Here is a 17,868-nt window from a genome sequence, read left to right on the forward strand (position 1 = left end):
AACCTCCTGTGGAACTTCTCCATCAGAGTGAAGAGGGGTAAGTACTGACAAGGGCAAATGAAATAAAAATGTCTGAAAGAGCATTGACTGGCTATAATAACGCATAGTGCACGATGGGATGGAAGCTACACTCACATCACCATTAACAGCGTTTGAAATCATTATCAAAGACGCAGTAAATGCCTGGAGTTGAGCTTTTCTTGCAAGTCAGGCTGCTGCTGGCAGGTGTCTTGCGTGAGGTGTTGCTTCACCTCAGAGCTTTTAAAGTTCTGCTGAGCTGGAAGTCCCTTCAGGAGCTCACTGAATTTTGTGATTATTGCCTATTGGCAAACACGCGTCCTATTTGTACAGAGGCAAAGCTTGTAGCTTTGAGCATAATTGAGTTTAACATATTTGATAAATATATAAGTTTGATGATCCGGTCGGGGTGTTTTTAATGCTGTGGCTTGCTTTTGTTTAGGTTGAGGTTTTATGCGTAATCTTTTTGTGTATATTTTTTTCAAGGTGGCAGCAATGTACTTCCACGAGATTGCACACATGATTCAGATACAGACATTAAACTTAGCTCTAAGCCTTGTACTGGTTAGTAGCATGGTCACGATTTTTTGTGCACCCTGGAAATCTCTATTTAGAGCTGCATCTATTGGCTGATTAATCAATCCTCTGATATAAATTCCTAAATATTTTGGGAACTCATTAAAAGTCCAGATCACGTGTGCTTTCACAATTTGCTTGTTAAAATACAAATGGTGCACAGACTCTGTACTTTTCAACAGGTTTTTAATGAAATACTGTTTGGTGGGATCGTGAAGATTTGCCATATCTGGGTTAATATAGAAGGAGCTTGTAGAATTTGAATTTATCCTTGTGATCATAAAATGCTCACAGCCAGTGACTGCATTTCTCTCAATTATCAAGTGCATCATAAATATCCCTTTTCATGCCAAGGTTTTATTCACCACAAATCACATCTTACTTCTTCTGCCTCTGATGACTCATATGAACTTAATGACTCACATGTGACCTTAAAGGCTAAACAGCCCACGCAGGTTGAAATGCATGAATGTACTAATTTCTGTTGCAGAGGAAGCTGAAGTGCAGCAGTAGTTCAGCAGGCACGCTGTTTTAAGAAGAGGGTTTCTACACTGGCTGCCGCCATGCATGCAGTATGCAACACAGTCTAACACAATCCCTGAGGCCTTCCTATCAAGAGCAGTGTGTCTTTTATCATGGCAGAAATGTTCCACAGAAGGAATGATACAGATGACTCGTTCGTCTGGGGAGCAGTGTGCCATGCCTGTTTGCAGTCTCTGTTAACGATGACAGCATCGTCTAACATGATCCTCAGAGCCACTGTCTCTCCTAACAACCTTCTGGACAAGACTTTGACTTTCCTACCTTTCTGCCAGATGTTTGGTCCCGCTGTAGCAGCTGTTGTCCCTCCGATCCCTGGGGATGTTGAGCAGGAGCTGCTGCCAAAGGGGAAGCATTCAGATATCCCTCAGGGATCATTGATCGTCACCAGAAAGGTCTTTGGAAGGAGACTAGCCCCTTTACAGGCCACTGCCAACTAAATTTACGCACCAATCAATGACCATATTGAACGTGAGTGGGTGTGGGGAGGTTTCCTTTTGTATGTGATTTGGTTTCATTTGATTTGGTGTTCGCAGTTGTTCTACATAGGTAGCTCTTTAATTACATTAAAGTCCAACCCGCCATTTATACATCACTACGAAGCATTGAACCGGTGAACTTGTTACAGCCTTCCTTCCATATGCTACCAGTGACCTGGAGGTGTGATGACGCTCTGGTCCAGCTGGTGGTTGGTGGTGCACTGCTAACCCCAGCAGCCAATCAGACTGCCTGCAGGCTTGAAGAAGAGGAGAAGGAGTGCTGTGAGGGTGTGATGGTGATGGAGGAAGTTGGGGTCAGCGGAGGGGTCATCCGTGCTGACACAGTGCCATCTTACCTCACAGTAGGATGTGACCTTAAACCCCCTGCTGTCCATTCACACTCTCTTCTTCCTCACGCTGCCTCCAACCCCAATGTCCAATTTGTCATCCCTCCATCTACTCTGCAACCTAACAGTCTGTTTAGGATTGACAGCTCCCAGGGAAAGGGGGAAGGATGTGGGTGATACAAAAGAAGGTGGCAGATTCAGACAGTCAGAGGAGGGGAGGAGGGCTCGCCCTGCAGGCCGGAGGTCTGCCTGCCAGACACAGTATGAATGAATCTGTGTGTGTGTAGGTGTGTGTGTGCCACATGCCAGTGTCTGTGGTGGAGGGGATAAGACAGAGAGGAATGAGGGGGAGGAAACTTGGATGGGTTTATGGAGAGAAAGAAATAAGAGGAGAACAAAGTAAAAAGACAAGAAATTTGCATCACATCCAACACAAAATACAAAATATCACAAACAGGATTTAGCAAGTCATAGCTGAAAAAAACAAAAACCTGTAAGATATTCATAATGCACATGAATGAGAAAGACACCGCTTTAGGTGGAGGGATGGGACGGAAGAGGGTGAGAAGGAAGGGTAGATGGAGGTGTGGGGGGGGGGGGACTAAAGCGTCCTCCTGCAGAGCGGAGACTGGTGCAGGAGGAAGCAGGAGGAGCGTCTGCCGTCTCCAACTGTTCCATCCCGACAAACATCACGCACAGTCCCTCGCTCGCTCGAGCTGGACAGAACACAAAACAGGAACAGCCAAAAGTCAAAACTGTAGTTTGGTGATTTCATGCATTGCTTTAACTCAGGGTGCTGCATCGGTGTGCACCAAACAAAATAAACATTTACATTTGTCAGCATTAACTTTGACCTTTATAAAAAACATACACTTTGGAAAAATAGCAGCTATGATCAGTTTCTTTTTTTCTTTCCCCAACTTTACTGGTTTGTTTCAGTCTCACTGATTTTACCAGTACGGTTCACAGCTGGAGCAGGCAACAGATTTCAGTGAAAAGTCTCCGACACCCTTCACAGCTCGGGATGGAACACAGACAGAGTTAGCACCTAGCTATCAGCTAAAGAGCCAGAAACAGCCCAGAGCTAAAATGAGAGAAATTTATTGCACTTACTATCACCAAGTGAACGCATCAAACAAACCTCAAGGTGTTTATTTGCCCAGGTTTTTTAATCAGTGATATGTTAAAATGTAAATTACAGGAGCAGCAGAAGACTGTCAGAGAATGTATTCATCAGTGTCACTGACATAATGTATAGCTTAGGTTTACCAATGAAATACAGTGGAAACTACAGGAGTGCTACTGTGTTTTATTCAAATATACATCAACGATCATTGGGGATGAAACCTGTGATGAGCCTTTCAACCATTTCCACCCAACTGCCCCCAAAAAAAGACACCACAGCTTGACGTTCAAGAACATACAGTACACTGAGCTTTGACCATCTGATTGGAGCTGAAGATGTTTTCCCAGCAAGTGGAGAGATGCAAACCTGCACCTCTGCGAGAGGACGGATATTAGAGAGAGCTTAGAGAGGTTATTGTGAAGTACTTTTTTTTTTTTTTGTTATCCTCTGTGTGATTGCCCCTTTTACTGCCTCTCCGACAGGACGGATGGTAACCTGCGGGTTCAGATGGTTCATATCACCACAGATCCCAGCTATGACAGTGTGCACGCCTCATCCTGGCTCTTCGTCCCACCACCTCCTCCTCCTTCAGTCTGCCATCCGGGCTGTTAGGAAGCGCTCATCGTTGCAGCAGGTACTGTGCATTTGATGCATTTTCTTTAAACGTTACCACAATTAGACAATCTGCACTCCTCCTTTATCTGTGTCTGTAAGTTCGGCTACTGAGACAGAAGCTCTTGGTCTTAAAAGTATTTAAAGACTTATTTTCAGCCTGGGTGCAAATTATTAATGGCTGGTTAAGAAAACATATTTCCTTAAACCAGCTTCTGACAATAAGCAATGAACAAAATATCTCCTGCCAAAGTTGGGAGAAGAAAGGTTTAGTGGTATTTTTTTGGTCTTGTCTTCCAGTTTGAAGTAGCTCAGAGCTCAGGCAGAAGAACGAGACATCATGTACTGTACTTGTGCGCGCAATATTAAGTAACATCTTGATCTGAAGCTGAAGACAGTGGGTGGGTTTTCTTTTGTGCCACGCCACTGTCAGTCAAATCTGATCAAGCCACACCCACAGTATTTATCTCTTATGAATAAAGAAAGATACATATACAACACATATTGAAAATGATCTGATTATTCATTGCTACTGTTCCCGTTTTAATAGCATAAATACCAGTGGACTATCTGGTAGTCCTGTCTGCCCGATGTTTGTGCTTGTTTCAAGAAATTCCGTTCAGTTCTTTTTTTTTTCTTCCCAACATAATAGATCTTTTGTTTGATACCGGCAAATTTCTAAAGACTACAGAATGTTGTGCTTGTTTGCAGAAAGGGATTGTTTGCAGCATGGTCGCTGGCATGAGCAGCATCGGGTTATTCTTGTGTACGTCTGTACATTTATCTTTATACATCTCTAGATAAACTTTTGCTACTGTTTGCACTATCTGGTGAGATACCAAACTCCATTTGTTGTAGTGCTACTTTCCGTGAGCAATGACAATAAAGTTGAATCTAATCTCATCTGTTGTTAGGTGCTCAGGTAGTAGGAACACTGCAGAGTCAATGCACTTGAACGGCTGGTAACAAAAAGGCACAACACCCTGAGCAGTTTCTGTTTCAGTGGGTGTAGCTGTATAAAGGCGGCGCAGGATGGGGCTAAAAGCGTGTGTGTTGAACTGACTGTCACTGCATGATTACAGGTAAAAAAAATATATAGTGCAGTGCTGATAGCATTGCATGCTGGGAGAGTGGAACTAAGGAGGATGGTGGTTAAGGCTCTTAAGGTGGTCTGTGATCCAGAAGCCTTACTTTGAGCTAAACTATCTTACCTGCATGCACACTGCGTTAAAAAGAAGTCTTAATAAGCTTATTTATCTAACGTAAACTGCTGTGAAAGAGTGGCCTGCTTACACCTCACTCAGTCATAAGAGATTTGCATAAAATAAAAATAAAAAAAAAAACAAAACTGCAGGAATTAGTGGGGGTGGAGGGTTGCTGTATTTTTTATGTGAGTGGAGATGTGGAGCAATACTTTATTCTCACTAAGTCAGGTTGACTCCAAACAGAGCTGCTCTGCTTTCTACAGATGAATGCTCTCTTCTGGAGCCAGGCTTTGTTTAGAGGTTGACAGGTCAGAGTGGAGACGTTTGACTGTGTGCTCTGGTGCTCACAGCCCTGCCAAACCCCTGCCAATGCTTGTAGATTTGATCTGTGCAGTATATTTTCATAGGTATTTATATAAGAGTTGTTATACAATATCTGAACATGCTATTGCATCCACCAGCAGTATCACTGAAGAGGAGATACAGTGTACCATTTGGTGGAAGCTTTTACCCCTGATAGTGCCTGACATTGCCATAAGTGAGTGCACTATTATTAGCACAGGTCACCCCAATGGAGCTGAGCCCCTCAGCCTGGCAGTGCCTCGCTCTGTGCATTGAACTTCAAAGGACCGCAAGAATAAGGTTAAAAAATTCAGTGGCTGCTTTAAAATCAGTTTGAAATCCCCAGTGAGAACGAGGCCGGCGCGAATGTGACAGTGTGGTGGTGGTAGTAACATCTTCTCCTCTACGTGCAACTGTTTCCAAAGCTGCAGCAGGGGCTGAAAAGCAGCCGTCAGCCACCTCCGAGCCTCATCCTGGGCATCTTTTACACTGGGAAGGGTAAAAAAGACTGCTAGAACTTTCCTTTGACATTTGTATATCATATGCTGTTTAATTGGATGAAGAGGTGTTGGACCAGCCTGTGGCTCGAGAGATACGTTTGCAGGAGCGAATCTCCTACGTCTGCCAGCCTGATCAAGTGTTTTGGCATTTGCACATCTGTGTGCATCTATCTGTATGAGATACATGAAAGCTGATTAAAAATAAATGTATTGTTCCAGAAAATGACAGCAAAACTTTCAAATACTGATTTTATGCACACATTCCAGCTGTGGAGGCACCTTGGTGATGTCATGTTGATGTCTTCAACGCAGATTGAGCTTGAAGACTCATTTAAACAAACAGACTTGGTATAATCAGGGGCATAGAGGTTAAAAGACTTGGGCATCCATCCAGGGTGGATGGAAAATACTGTTGAGTTGCATTATGGGAATTGTAGGACCATGTTCCCAAATCTGAAACTTATCCCACAGTTTGTACCAAACCTCTTTAATGTTTGATTATTATATATTTTTATATGTGTCAACTTTAGAAAAGTGCAAGATTATGTTGCTGGAGTTTCAGTAAGAGAATATATTAATAGATTTGGATAAAGAAGCTTTTTAAAGATTACTCTAGTGATTTAGTATTGCACTTCCATGAAGCTGCGAGATTCAAGCTTAAAATAGAATGGTTAAAATCAAAGCAGCAGATGCTGAGATATCTTGACTTCTACACCTACATTTCCCATAATGCACCTTAGTACCATCTTCTAGATAGTGTACCTAATGATAACATCATTATTTCCACCATTGTTATCTTCTGAGATTTGACAACTGTCCTCCAGATAAGATAACATTACATCACTTTGTCACAGGCTGAGCAGCAGCCCCATGACTAGAAACATGTAAAGATGGTCGAGGGGCCGTTTATTAACATTTATTTATCGTGCCAACACCATAAGCTGCTTCCTGTGCACCGAGTGCCACATCAACACGCTGCTTAGTCAAGTCATTTGATCACTTCTTGATGGTTTCAGGATTTAGACTGGTAAAGTGTCTATAGCCAGTTTCTCTAATCTCTAAGAGCCTCTCACTGCAAACTGGGTAAAGACACTTTTACCAGACAGCCCTTATAGATGAAAGCAGCAAACGCTCTCGCTCTTTTGTATGGTGTGATTACACCTTGATTTGATGTCAGGTACCAGAACTAAACTGAGGGCGGCAAGAGGCCGTTCTCGGTGGACAGAACAGTTAGCTCTCGTTCTGTGTGCAAACCAAATTGTCCAACAGTTAGAAATGGCCTTTATCAGCTCGCCCTGACCTTCACATCTCACATCTCAACTGACAGACCAGGGGCTGCATTGCACTCAGCCAATTTCACAAACAGCTCAGGCTGCAGACTTTCAGCAAACCCTGAAAATAAAGATGGAAAAATCTAATGCCAATGTCTACAACATTAATAACTCCTTGTCTCAGCAGACACAAATAGAAAGAACAGGCTGATCGCAGGCAGAATGGGTTGGGAACATAAGAATGCTCTTACCTAAGACAAATTATCGTAGCTATTCCAAAGGAACATTAACCTGCTATGATGGATATTTTCAGTATGACTAAGAGGAAGCCAAGTTGATCAGAAAAGCTCTCTCTGCAGTCCCCCTCTGAGGTCACACACACACACGCACACAGGCATAATTACACAGCTCCTCTGCGGCTGGTATGCAAATACTGCCATCTACTGTTGGGCTGGGAACCTGCCTGCTGCTGGGGCTCAACAGTTCACCCCCAGCAGGCCAGCCAGGCCCACACAGTTCAGCATCAAGTGTCCACTCAAAACATTCTGGTGTTTAGCTTTCAGTGCTAGATATGTACTCTCTGACTGCTGCAGTGCTAAAAAACAAAACACTTAAAGCAAGACTCCAAATAAAATTCATGATTGAACTGATAAGCTTTTCTTTTTTTTTTCCCAGGACAGCTCTCCGACACCTGCTGAATTTCTGAATGATGGCTGAGCGTGGCGGGAGAGTATTAAACCTCTAACAAACATACATAACATCCATGATGCACACAATATCTGTGAAAAACAATTTATTTATACACTGAATGATACATACCATATCGCCTTAAAGAACTTTCTTGGATACAAGACAACAGACAAGGGGTAACTTTCTGAGGCTCATGAATATTGTTCTGTAAACCAGTGTCCCTCGTATGAGTTTAGGCTTCACTGATCGACAATGAAGCGGTCTACTTTCATCATGTAAGCTGGTTTTAGGTAGCGCTGCAGCTCACTTTTCTTCACCCACACAAAAGAAGAGTTTGAAGCTGCAGGGGGTCCGCTGTCTGACAGAAACGCTTTGAAGAAGAACACCTTGGTTCCTACAGAGCTCTCCGTCCGAAGTGCTTTGGGCAGTTTGTACTTATACACTCCGCAGGGGGCGTTGCCGAGGAAAGTCGCCTTGAAACCAGCTGCTGCAAGAAGAAATTGGACTGTTAAGTTATTACAGCTGGAGACAAAAGGTGAGCCAACGTGCAGCTGCTCTTCACCTTTATGCAGCTACACAGATCGTTTGATGCTGCAGCTGCATTTTTGCTGCATTCCTCTGGATTATCAGTGTTTGACTGCTGTAATTAAGTGTTATATTACCCTAATGCTCTGTTTCTCATTCTGTGCTGTAGCAACAACACACTTTCAATTTCAATCAAACTTTCAATTAAGTTTTAATCTAATCTCATTTCATCTGCATCCCATGGCCCCAGCTGGCTCAACACGCAGAGTAAGGCACCAACACAACCATGTTAAGAGATTCAATTCCCACTCAGTCCGGCTATATTAAAAATGGATTAACTCCTGCTACAGTAAGACACCAAATGGCACATGTTTATGTCAAGTGAAAAGTCTTAATGGGAAGTGATTGATGGAGCTGGCACGCTAATAGTTTATGAGCAATGTTGTGTAACTGTAACTGGAAGTCACTGGGAAGAAGAAAAACATGAGGAATCGGGCGGTTTTACAGCTAATGTTAAATAACTTGTTGGGGGATCATTACAGGGTCACTGGACAAAATATTTGTTCCATCGTTTGCCAGCTGTGACCTGTGACCTTTAACATCCTCTCAACATCAGCAGCTTAACAAACGTGGCTGATCCGTGAACTGTCTCTTCCCCAGCTGACATCAGTGGAGGTCTAAGTGGAAATGATATTTTGGAACCAGCTACTGGAAAAGGATTGATCTGAAATGCTGTGTATGTAAATGAGCTGCAGGCCGGAGTTTTGTTTGACGCTCTTGTTGTGGAGAATACAGACGATTTTACTTTAATTACCACAGAGCTATTTTAGATTAGAGCACATCAAACTTTAATGATCCTTAGGATAAAACTGGGCCATTACAACAAAAGAGATTAGGATGTAGTTACAGTGAGAATGCAGCAAATGGAGTGTGTTGACAGAAAGACATCCAATAACAGCTGGTATTTAGGATATGGATGGTACCTCCTCTCCGTGATTAACTCACTCAAATCTCCCAGTGTGCTCTCCTCGATTTGACCAGCTGCCACAATCCAAATGAAAAAAAGAGCTGATTTGTTAAAATATTGATCCACTCGTGAGTTGCCTCACAGCAGTGAGCTTTATGAGCAGCAGCAAGTGCATGAAAAACTTTTTTTTTTTTTGTCCTCTTTTTCCTCTCAGGCTATAAACAGAAAACATGACTGGTGGAGCTAGTTCGAGCTGTACACAGCCTGAAGATGTGCATACATTACTCAGGAGTACAACTGCACCTTGTACGATCAGCATGTTTTATGGGTTAAAAACATATTTTAATCAATAGTTGGATTTATGGTTAATGTTAAAAGATGTAAGAAAAACATTAGCATGAAGCATCGGGTCTCTGCCAGTGCAACAAAATGTGATGTAATGCATTGATAATGTCCTCATCTTCAAAACTCCATACTCTCAGTTCATAATGCAGGTTTTCTGTCAAAAACATTATGTTTCAAGCCAATGACATCATCACGAGTATTTTTAAGACCATTAGAGAATCCTTCCACCGGAGCCACAGAGGACATTAAGCTGGGCCGACACTGAATGATTCTGATTAAAAGCATACAATGTGTTAATTCACACTGCGCCGTGACTACTCTGCTCACACTCTACGGGTCAGACTGTTTTCTTTTAAACCTGAGTAGTACCAAACTTTACAAGTAAACTAGGTTATATGTGTAAAATGAGGTGAATGCTACTTCAAACATACTTTTAGAGATTTACTAATAGGGATTGTTTGCTACCGTCTTCTGGTGTAACGTATGACTTCTGTGTCTTGGCTTTTCACTATCTGAGAGTTATGTATACTACTATATAAGAACTATATTTTGACAGAAAGATCAGCTTCCTGGTGTATAAATGCAACATTTAGATTTTTCATTAAACCCATGTGTGAGACCTAAACAAATGCTCTTTAAATAAAATGTACTCTAGCATCATGCTCACACTTATTTACAGCTCTGTGTGTCAGGGCTTTACAAATCTAACCTCAGTAGTGTCATCCACCTCTACAGACTCCAGCTACAGGAAATCAGACTGGAAAAGGTTAAAATTAGCTTGTTAACTAACCTGTTCATGAAGCTGTGAAAACTTGTTTTCAGGATAAAATCATTGCCAATTGCAGAATGTTGAATTTAAGTTTAATTTTAGTGTCTAAATGTCATGAAAATACTGAGATCATAGAAAACATTCATCAGTATTTCTCATAGTCTTGCTTCCAGTTGTGTCTTTATTTAAATGTGTGTGTAAATTCTAAAATATATATTTAGAAAGATCAAATGAACAGGTACTTAAGTAGAGTTAAAAAAAATCAATTTTGGTGGCTGTATAAAAAAAGAAACTCTCAGAGAGCTTCACAGTCAGTGTGAAAAAAGGAAATTGTTAAACATAGCGTTTAAATATCTTGTAAGACTTGTGATTTCAAGGGTATTTAAAAAAAACAGCACTTCAGAGCTACTGTATGAGCAGCTTCATTTTGACCATGACTTTTTAATCAGTTGATAAAAATCCCATGTTTGTGTTACCTGGCAGGGATGCGAGGGCTCTCTCCGCAGTCTGTCGCAGCGTCTCCCCCTCCTGCCACTGAGTCTGAGGCAACAGCCACAGCTTCTCACTGCCGACCTGCTGCTGAGCCAGAAGAATCAGCAAGTTCTCCAGGCAGCGCTCCACTGATGTCACGTCCTTATCTACATCAGCTAAACAACAGGCAGAGAGACAGAGCTGTCAGCTGCTACAGAATAGCTCTGTCTCTTTGTGACTGTCGAGCAAAAGTGTACACAGACTTTTGAAATGTCACTGGGAGTAACATGCAAATTGGGAGCGCTGGAGTAAATAGATTTCCTGAATGTCACTCTGAAACATGTTCGAGTCTTGCACTGAAAATAATTCAAGACTCTTTCCTCACTGGTTATTGACTTTAAACTCAGCTGAGTGAGATATTCTCTCTGGGTCTGGTTTTAATAGGAGCAGAACGATAGGTGGACATTTTTTTAAACATATAATACAATTCACATACAATCCCACCTGTAAAGTACCTGTGAAGTTGAGTACATTTTCACAGATTGTACATGTGTCTCCATTTTTTAAACTGACCTCTGACCCTTGGTGCTGGCTGGAAGCTCTTCAGCTTCTGATCCCAGGAGTCTTCCAGGTCCTGAGCCAAAACGATCTCCTGGTCCCTGTGGTCGTCATCTTCATCAGAGTTATAGTCGAGGGCTTGCTTCCTACTCATTCTCTCGGCATCCTCCAACAACCGCAGCTCATGGTCTGACAGCAAGCTTTTCTCCTGCTCAATCTGAAAAAAGTAATGTCAAACTCAGCATCATTTTACTAGGACATTATTTTATAATAGGAATTGCTGCTGGCTGTCATCTGATTTTTTTTTTAGGGCAGAAATGCCGCTGACATTACCTCCTTATGCCTCTGACACTAAATTAATTGCCAACAGCTTTTTAAGCAGGACTGCCAAACATTCAGTGGTTCACATTATTGGGTTTGGTTTTGGAAGAACTTTTAATATCCCAACTTTGGCTCTAGTGAGTAACGCTCGACTTTCTTCACTATTTTCTGACATTTTATTCACTGAACAGTCGGTCAATTATTAAAGAAAACGGTCAGATGTATTGAGTGATAGCCGCACATTTCTCTTACAACTGAACAATACTGTTTTGCCTGAGGTTTCCTGTGTGAAGTTAATTACTTCACACTGGAAAATACTGAAGCAACAACAACAACAACAGTTACCACAAAGTCCCTCTTCACAACCAGGAACGCAGAAAAAAGAGATCTTATTATGATTGGTACTGCTCTTCAATGGAGTAAACCTATACGTGATGGAGAGTGGTGTTTTACAGAAGTGACATGGAAAATATCTGGGGTTTTTAACGGCCAAAGGGGGTCTGGTCTGGGGGTCTGGTCTGGTCTGGGGCCCTTTGGCAGCTTTGTCCAGCCCTAATCCAGCCTTGTAAGCAACAAAGCATGACTGTCACCTTGAGATGTTTCTTAATTTTGCTACTGTTCATGTCAAGGTCATATACTTTATGTAATGATGTGTTTTGACAGTAGCTCATTTACACAGTGACAGACTGACAGCACAGACCGGTCTGTAAAGAGTTAACCTGTAACCTCTCAGTAATACTCAAATAAGAAATGTGGACATTTTCTTTCACTGTGAAACTTCACCTGAGGAAGGTCATGGCTACTACCAACTAATAACCCGTGCTGCTGCTGTCTACATGACTGATATCACGTCTTTCGTCCCAAACAAACGCACCTGCTGCATCATGTGTCTGAACTCCTTCTCTATGGGGCTGAGCTCCGCTGAAATCACCGGCAGCCTCTGCAGACACACCGCCGCCATCAGAGTCCATGGAGAACTCGCTCTTTCTGTTACAATTTTGGTCTGCAAAGTCGTCTGACATACAGAAGTGCTGCAAACCGGACGAAACCCAGTTTTCACGACCGCCGTCCTGTTGAAACAAGACAAAAACAGAGACAGAGGCCGACTTGCCATCCTTCTGCACGGCGCAGCCATTTTTTCTGCTGCATTCAAGGTCCACGCAAAAGATTTTGACGTAGGCAATTACTAGTAAACCATGGGTCCTAACCTTTATGATAAATTGAATATAACCATGGTAATTGTTGCCCGGTATAAAATATGATATTTTAATTTCTTTAGGTATAAAATAGCTTGTCAAACAATTTACTTCGAGGGCTGCAAGAGAGCGTCCATGATATAAATTAAATATTTACGAGGGTTTATGGGTGACTTGAATGCAGCATTCTACTATTTCTACCCACAATTCTGTGCAGGAAAAGCGAACAGTCTATTCTGAAAAAAGGGGGGACAAGAGTAATAGTAGACTTTTCTAAAAACGAAACAGTGACATTATCTGCACTTATTTATGAACATAAAAGTAACACAGTGTATAAAAATATTACTTTCAGTCCATTTAAAAGTGGTGTGACTCTGTCTTTGTAATAATAATAAAAATGTTATACTAACCCCACCCCTTTGAAAAATTGACATATTACTGGTGTCGTCTGGATTTGTAGTGTCTTCAATGTCACGTTTGTTGTCTGTGACTTATCCCGTTTTTGATAGATAATTTGTTTATTAGTGATTCGAGCATGTATAAACCAAATCGTATATTAGTTTCTTCAGTGAACAGCGTATGTCGACTGCTTGCCGCCACCCTAAATACACAAGGGAGCTCACTGTAAGTTGCTTCTTGATTTAGCCTCGTACTTAGCTAACAGCTAACAGTTGTGTAGCATAAGTTCATCTGTACCAGCCTCTAATCATTGAATGTGCCAGTTTTTAGTCATCACACAAGTCACTGTAAAGAATTGATTGTGTGTGTGTGTGTGTGTGTGTGTGTGTGTGTGTGTGTGTGTGTGTGTGTGTGTGTGTGTGTGTGTGTGTGTGTGTGTGTGTGTTAATAGATGTGGAAGCAGTGGGCTGCAGCGAACATTATGCAGCGGTGCTGTCAGACTTCAGCAGACCTCAGCATCCACCACAGACTCCGAGAAGACCTCCAAAGAGTTCAGGTCAGACACTGTGTCCCTCGGTACTTCCTCGTTGATAATACCGTCATATCAGTTCACTCGGCAACTAGAAACGCTTTATATTGCAGTATAATTATGTTGATGGGACGTTTATTTTTAATCCTTCAGCCATTTCCCCCCTCTGCCGGGTGAGGACAGCTCACTGAGGTGGGCTGGAAAGAAGTTTGACGAGTTACCTATCGCTCACATTAAAGCCACGTACAACAAGTAAGTGGAAACCACAAAGTTGGATTATAGTATACAGTAGCCAGACCTTAGCCAGAGTTGGTGGGAATCAGTGTGTCAGTGTATGAAACACACCGTTTTTACTATTGAATAAATGAACATGCCCATCTAACTGTACTGCACTGTGGCAGCACACACATCCAGCTGACAGACAGCTCGGGACAGTCGATGGTCAGGACGTCCTGCGGAACAGAAGGATTCAAGAACATCAGGAAGTCGACACCCATCGCTGCTCAGACTGCAGCCATCTCTGCTGCTGCGGTAAGTTCTCACGCGTTACTGTGAGACAGCAGGTTGGATTTTCAGTGTCTTGCTTGCTCGGGGACACTTGGACACCAAGGCACATGCCGTCTTTGTCCTCTAAACATGGCTGCATCTCCTGCTGCCGATCGTCTCCGTATAACATGTCATTTATGAATATTAAAGGTTTGTTGTGAGTAGGTATTTTGACTTGGTGGTGCAGTCTGTGAGAAGAGGCTCATTTAGACATTGCATTAACCTGACAAAAAGGCTGCTGCCTCACAGATTTAAGGTTCTCTTCTAATCTTCTAATAGAGAAGATTGTCCTATACAGTTAATACAGTAATAATTTGACACAGTTTTAACTTTACAGATTCCAAAAGCCCAATATATCAAAGTGCCAAACCAAAACGTTTTACTTTAATATAAGACAGGAAGCATCAAATCCTTGAGAAACTATCCAGCTATCTGTTATCCCACTGGCTTTTCCTCTTAAGGGTTGCAAGAGCGCTGGAGAAACTGGGATAAGAGGATGTTTGATATTAATATCCTTCGGTTCTGCTCTACAGTCAACCAGTGGTTGGGTTGCTAGTCTAGTCTGAACAGTGGCTGTTAACATCTGTATTTTAAAACTGCTGCTCTGAACAGAGAAACCAGATATTTCTTATTCATTTTCAATTTGTCTCGTCCTTTGAACAGAAAGCCACAGCAAAGGGAGCTACGTTTGTTCGTGTTGTGGTCACAGGTCTTGGTCCTGGACGTCTGGTGAGTAGAACAAAATGCAGGACTATTTTACTGCCTGTACTTTGTATTGTGGCTTTGTGAGTCCTTTAGAGTATATTGTGTCTGCAGATCTCTGTCTTCAAATTGCTTGTTTTCTTAGGCCAACTCTCCCAAAAAGGCCAGAACCAGCAAATATTAAAATTCAAAAATCATCTCTCAGACAAACAGACAAAAGTTCAGCAAGACTAAAGAGGCACACTAGAATTATAGGATAATAGACTGAAACATGTTGCATCATGTATTTGCTCTATCTAAACGTGGGTGTTCAGCATAAATAAATCTGCCACAGCACAAAGAAACGAGGCCTCTAATTAATAGCAGACTTTTAATAATGAGAATAATTTAAGACTGTTAGAAGAGCCACAGACATCTTGATCTGTTCCCATTAGCTCTGTTAGCTCTATGTTCCCATTAACTCTGTATTTATCTCTGTTGCACAGTCTGCAATCAAAGGCTTGACGATGGGAGGCCTGGAGGTGGTATCCATCACTGACAACACCCCCGTGCCACACAACGGATGCCGCCCACGCAAAGCCAGAAGGACGTGATTCCCCCGAAACAGAATACACTGCAACAGGACGCAGCAGCTGCATTGTAATATGTTAATGAAGTGTTTTGTTGTGTGACTTTCCTGGCCCTGAGCTGACCTTACATAATTCATTTCTGGCAATAATTGCAGACCGTGTTATTAATGAGCAGATCACTGGTGTCTGTGTGGTGGTGTTGACACATGAATAAACCTTCAGTCTCACTGCAGGCGCTCATGTTCATTAGTAGACGGATGTTTGCAGACAGCAGAGAAACGGACTGATGGCTCTGTGTGGGAAGAAAAAGCTTTCGCACCAGTGACACTGTGTACAACTGGTAACCATGGGGACTGAACCCCTGAACCTATCTGTGTTGGGCCACATCAGAGAGCGAGGCAGTGTGTAGAACACATCAAGAACCGACACTGGCCTTTAGTGAGCTTTACTGCGCCTCTGAGCTCACATGATCACACACCAGAGAACAGACGAAGCATATTGTTGTCCGTTGCCTTTATGATTGACATTAACAGCCAAACATCTGTTTCAACACAGAGAAGACGTTCACATGTAGAGATTAGTCCAGGGTTAAAATGGAAGCTAAAGGACAAACATGCACCAAACCACTGTCCTCTGATGCTGAGTGTCTGTGTTTGAGACACAGAGTCACAGAGACTTTGTGTCACAGCTTTCATTTCATAAGGCTAAGTCAGTGTGCTTAAACGTAAATACATGGTTTTAGAAATATACATCATCTATTCAATACTAAACACTTGTCATCACCCGTTTGAAACCATCCTTACACTGAAACATGTTGGTACATTCCAGTGCAACAATAAGCTGATAATAGCCCGGACACACTGGCGTGTTGTTTTTAACATTTCTCAGGTTTGTATATTTTTCTCACTGTGACACAGTAAGAAAAAAAATGTTTGTAGTACAAATGTTTGGGGCCATTTCTCCATTACCATATGACTAAGAGGTCATGTGATGAGTAGGGAACAGCAATGGTTGTGTGAAGTGTGTGTGTGTGCGTCCTCAACACACTGAAGATCTGAGTTTGGTATGAAGCCTTCTGTGATGGTGAAGGCAGGCAGCTAGGACACCATTAATCCACTTACTATCGTAACATTTGTAGAAATTAAACTGCAACATTAGAAGCCATTAGAAGCTAAGAGCCACTGTCAACAGGGTTAAAGCATCACAGTACCGCGACTAATAACTGACTGTTCTCTCACGTGCAAATTTCCATTTAATACAAACACCTTTTTACAAACATAAGTGCATTTACATGAAGAATTAGAAGAAAAAAAACAAACAAACAGCCCTTTAAGAGCAACTTCTCACTTTATGTTTGCAGCTGATTAAACAGTGCACAAGCAGTATATCCTGCACCCTTAATGAAGAACAAAATCGACATTAACGAAGCAGCCAGAATTAAATTTTTGGTTTCCTGCTGTTAAGACTGGCTCCTGGTCTGTGGTCTACTTATTATCACTCATGATTCTGCACACAAAAATTTGATGTATTCATCTTTATCTAGTAAGTTGTAATTTATTATCATATGGAGATTTGATGACGTTTTCTATGTTCTTTTGGGAGCACAGAAGCTGTTTTTCTGCATTCAAACTGAAAGACACTGCCGTTTCATAAAAGTGCTTCAGACAGCCCCCAAACACAACCATTTAATTAAACTGTTTCTACTGCTGACATTCAGGAAAAGGAAATAAAATAGTCTGTGCAATTAAAAATATTTTAACTGAGCAAACACAGGAAGAGTTTACTGCCTGGAATTGATCAATTTAAAAAAATACAACTAATTTGTAATAAGGAAGAATAAGCTATAAAAGCCTTTAATTGATTTAGTTGGTGGTGATGTGTATTTGGGAGTGTTTAGTAGTGATATCTAGCCATGTGTATAGCATCTCTCTTTGAGCACACTTAAAATTAAAACTGACAAAAGCAATCTGTGTCTGTGCACAGCAACTGAGAGTACCATCAATATTTAACATAACTAGAATATGACCAGACCAGGGAAGCCGTATCTTTACTCAGAAGCAACTGTAGTGTTAGATAGTGATCATGACTTGAGAGATCTGATGTTTGTGTCTATAGTCGATCTTAAAGATTCATCTGCACCTCCAAACCTGTTAGTTACTCAGTGGGACTTGTGTGCTTATATTTAGCCAGTCTATACTAACTCCCAGATTCCCATCAGATGAAGTTGATATGAAAAAACACACACACTTTATGAACACTTGTACA

At 41.8% G+C, this 17,868-nt stretch overlaps 2 protein-coding genes across 3 annotated transcripts; one reads left to right on the forward strand and one right to left on the reverse strand.

The window, feature by feature from the left end:
* Positions 1–7,794: 7,794 nt before the first annotated feature.
* On the reverse strand, positions 7,795–12,823 carry mrpl46 (mitochondrial ribosomal protein L46). 2 transcript variants are annotated; one of them, XM_026377998.1, is made up of 4 exons: positions 12,537–12,823; positions 11,357–11,558; positions 10,789–10,959; positions 7,795–8,193 (listed from the first exon to the last, which is right to left on the reverse strand). In XM_026377998.1, exons 1-4 carry the CDS (start codon positions 12,795–12,797, stop codon positions 7,946–7,948), a joined length of 882 nt encoding a protein of 293 aa, XP_026233783.1. In that variant the 5' UTR covers positions 12,798–12,823; the 3' UTR covers positions 7,795–7,945. The 2 variants fall into 2 exon arrangements, with proteins under 2 accessions (XP_026233783.1, XP_026233784.1); XM_026377999.1 differs by having other exon boundaries at positions 7,795–8,190; positions 12,537–12,817.
* Positions 12,824–13,302: 479 nt separating this feature from the next.
* Positions 13,303–15,835, forward strand: mrps11 (mitochondrial ribosomal protein S11). The gene is made up of 6 exons (XM_026378000.1): positions 13,303–13,482; positions 13,709–13,813; positions 13,940–14,038; positions 14,188–14,317; positions 14,996–15,061; positions 15,520–15,835. Exons 1-6 carry the CDS (start codon positions 13,394–13,396, stop codon positions 15,625–15,627), a joined length of 597 nt encoding a protein of 198 aa, XP_026233785.1. The 5' UTR covers positions 13,303–13,393; the 3' UTR covers positions 15,628–15,835.
* Positions 15,836–17,868: the final 2,033 nt, after the last annotated feature.

The sequence above is a fragment of the Anabas testudineus genome, chromosome 3 (genome assembly GCF_900324465.2).
Source record: "Anabas testudineus chromosome 3, fAnaTes1.2, whole genome shotgun sequence".
Classification (NCBI taxonomy): domain Eukaryota; kingdom Metazoa; phylum Chordata; class Actinopteri; order Anabantiformes; family Anabantidae; genus Anabas; species Anabas testudineus.

Excerpts from the sequence above, each read along its gene's own strand:
- mrpl46 (XM_026377998.1), bottom strand. The coding sequence starts at position 12,797 with ATGGCTGCGCCGTGCAGAAGGATGGCAAGTCGGCCTCTGTCTCTGTTT. Across the intron at positions 11,559-12,536 it reads TCAGACACATGATGCAGCAG|ATTGAGCAGGAGAAAAGCTT; the intron begins GTGCGTTTGTTT and ends TACTTTTTTCAG. Across the intron at positions 10,960-11,356 it reads GCCAGCACCAAGGGTCAGAG|CTGATGTAGATAAGGACGTG; the intron begins GTCAGTTTAAAA and ends CCTGTTGTTTAG.
- mrps11 (XM_026378000.1), top strand. The coding sequence starts at position 13,394 with ATGTATAAACCAAATCGTATATTAGTTTCTTCAGTGAACAGCGTATGT. Across the intron at positions 13,483-13,708 it reads AATACACAAGGGAGCTCACT|ATGTGGAAGCAGTGGGCTGC; the intron begins GTAAGTTGCTTC and ends GTGTGTTAATAG. Across the intron at positions 15,062-15,519 it reads GTCTTGGTCCTGGACGTCTG|TCTGCAATCAAAGGCTTGAC; the intron begins GTGAGTAGAACA and ends TCTGTTGCACAG.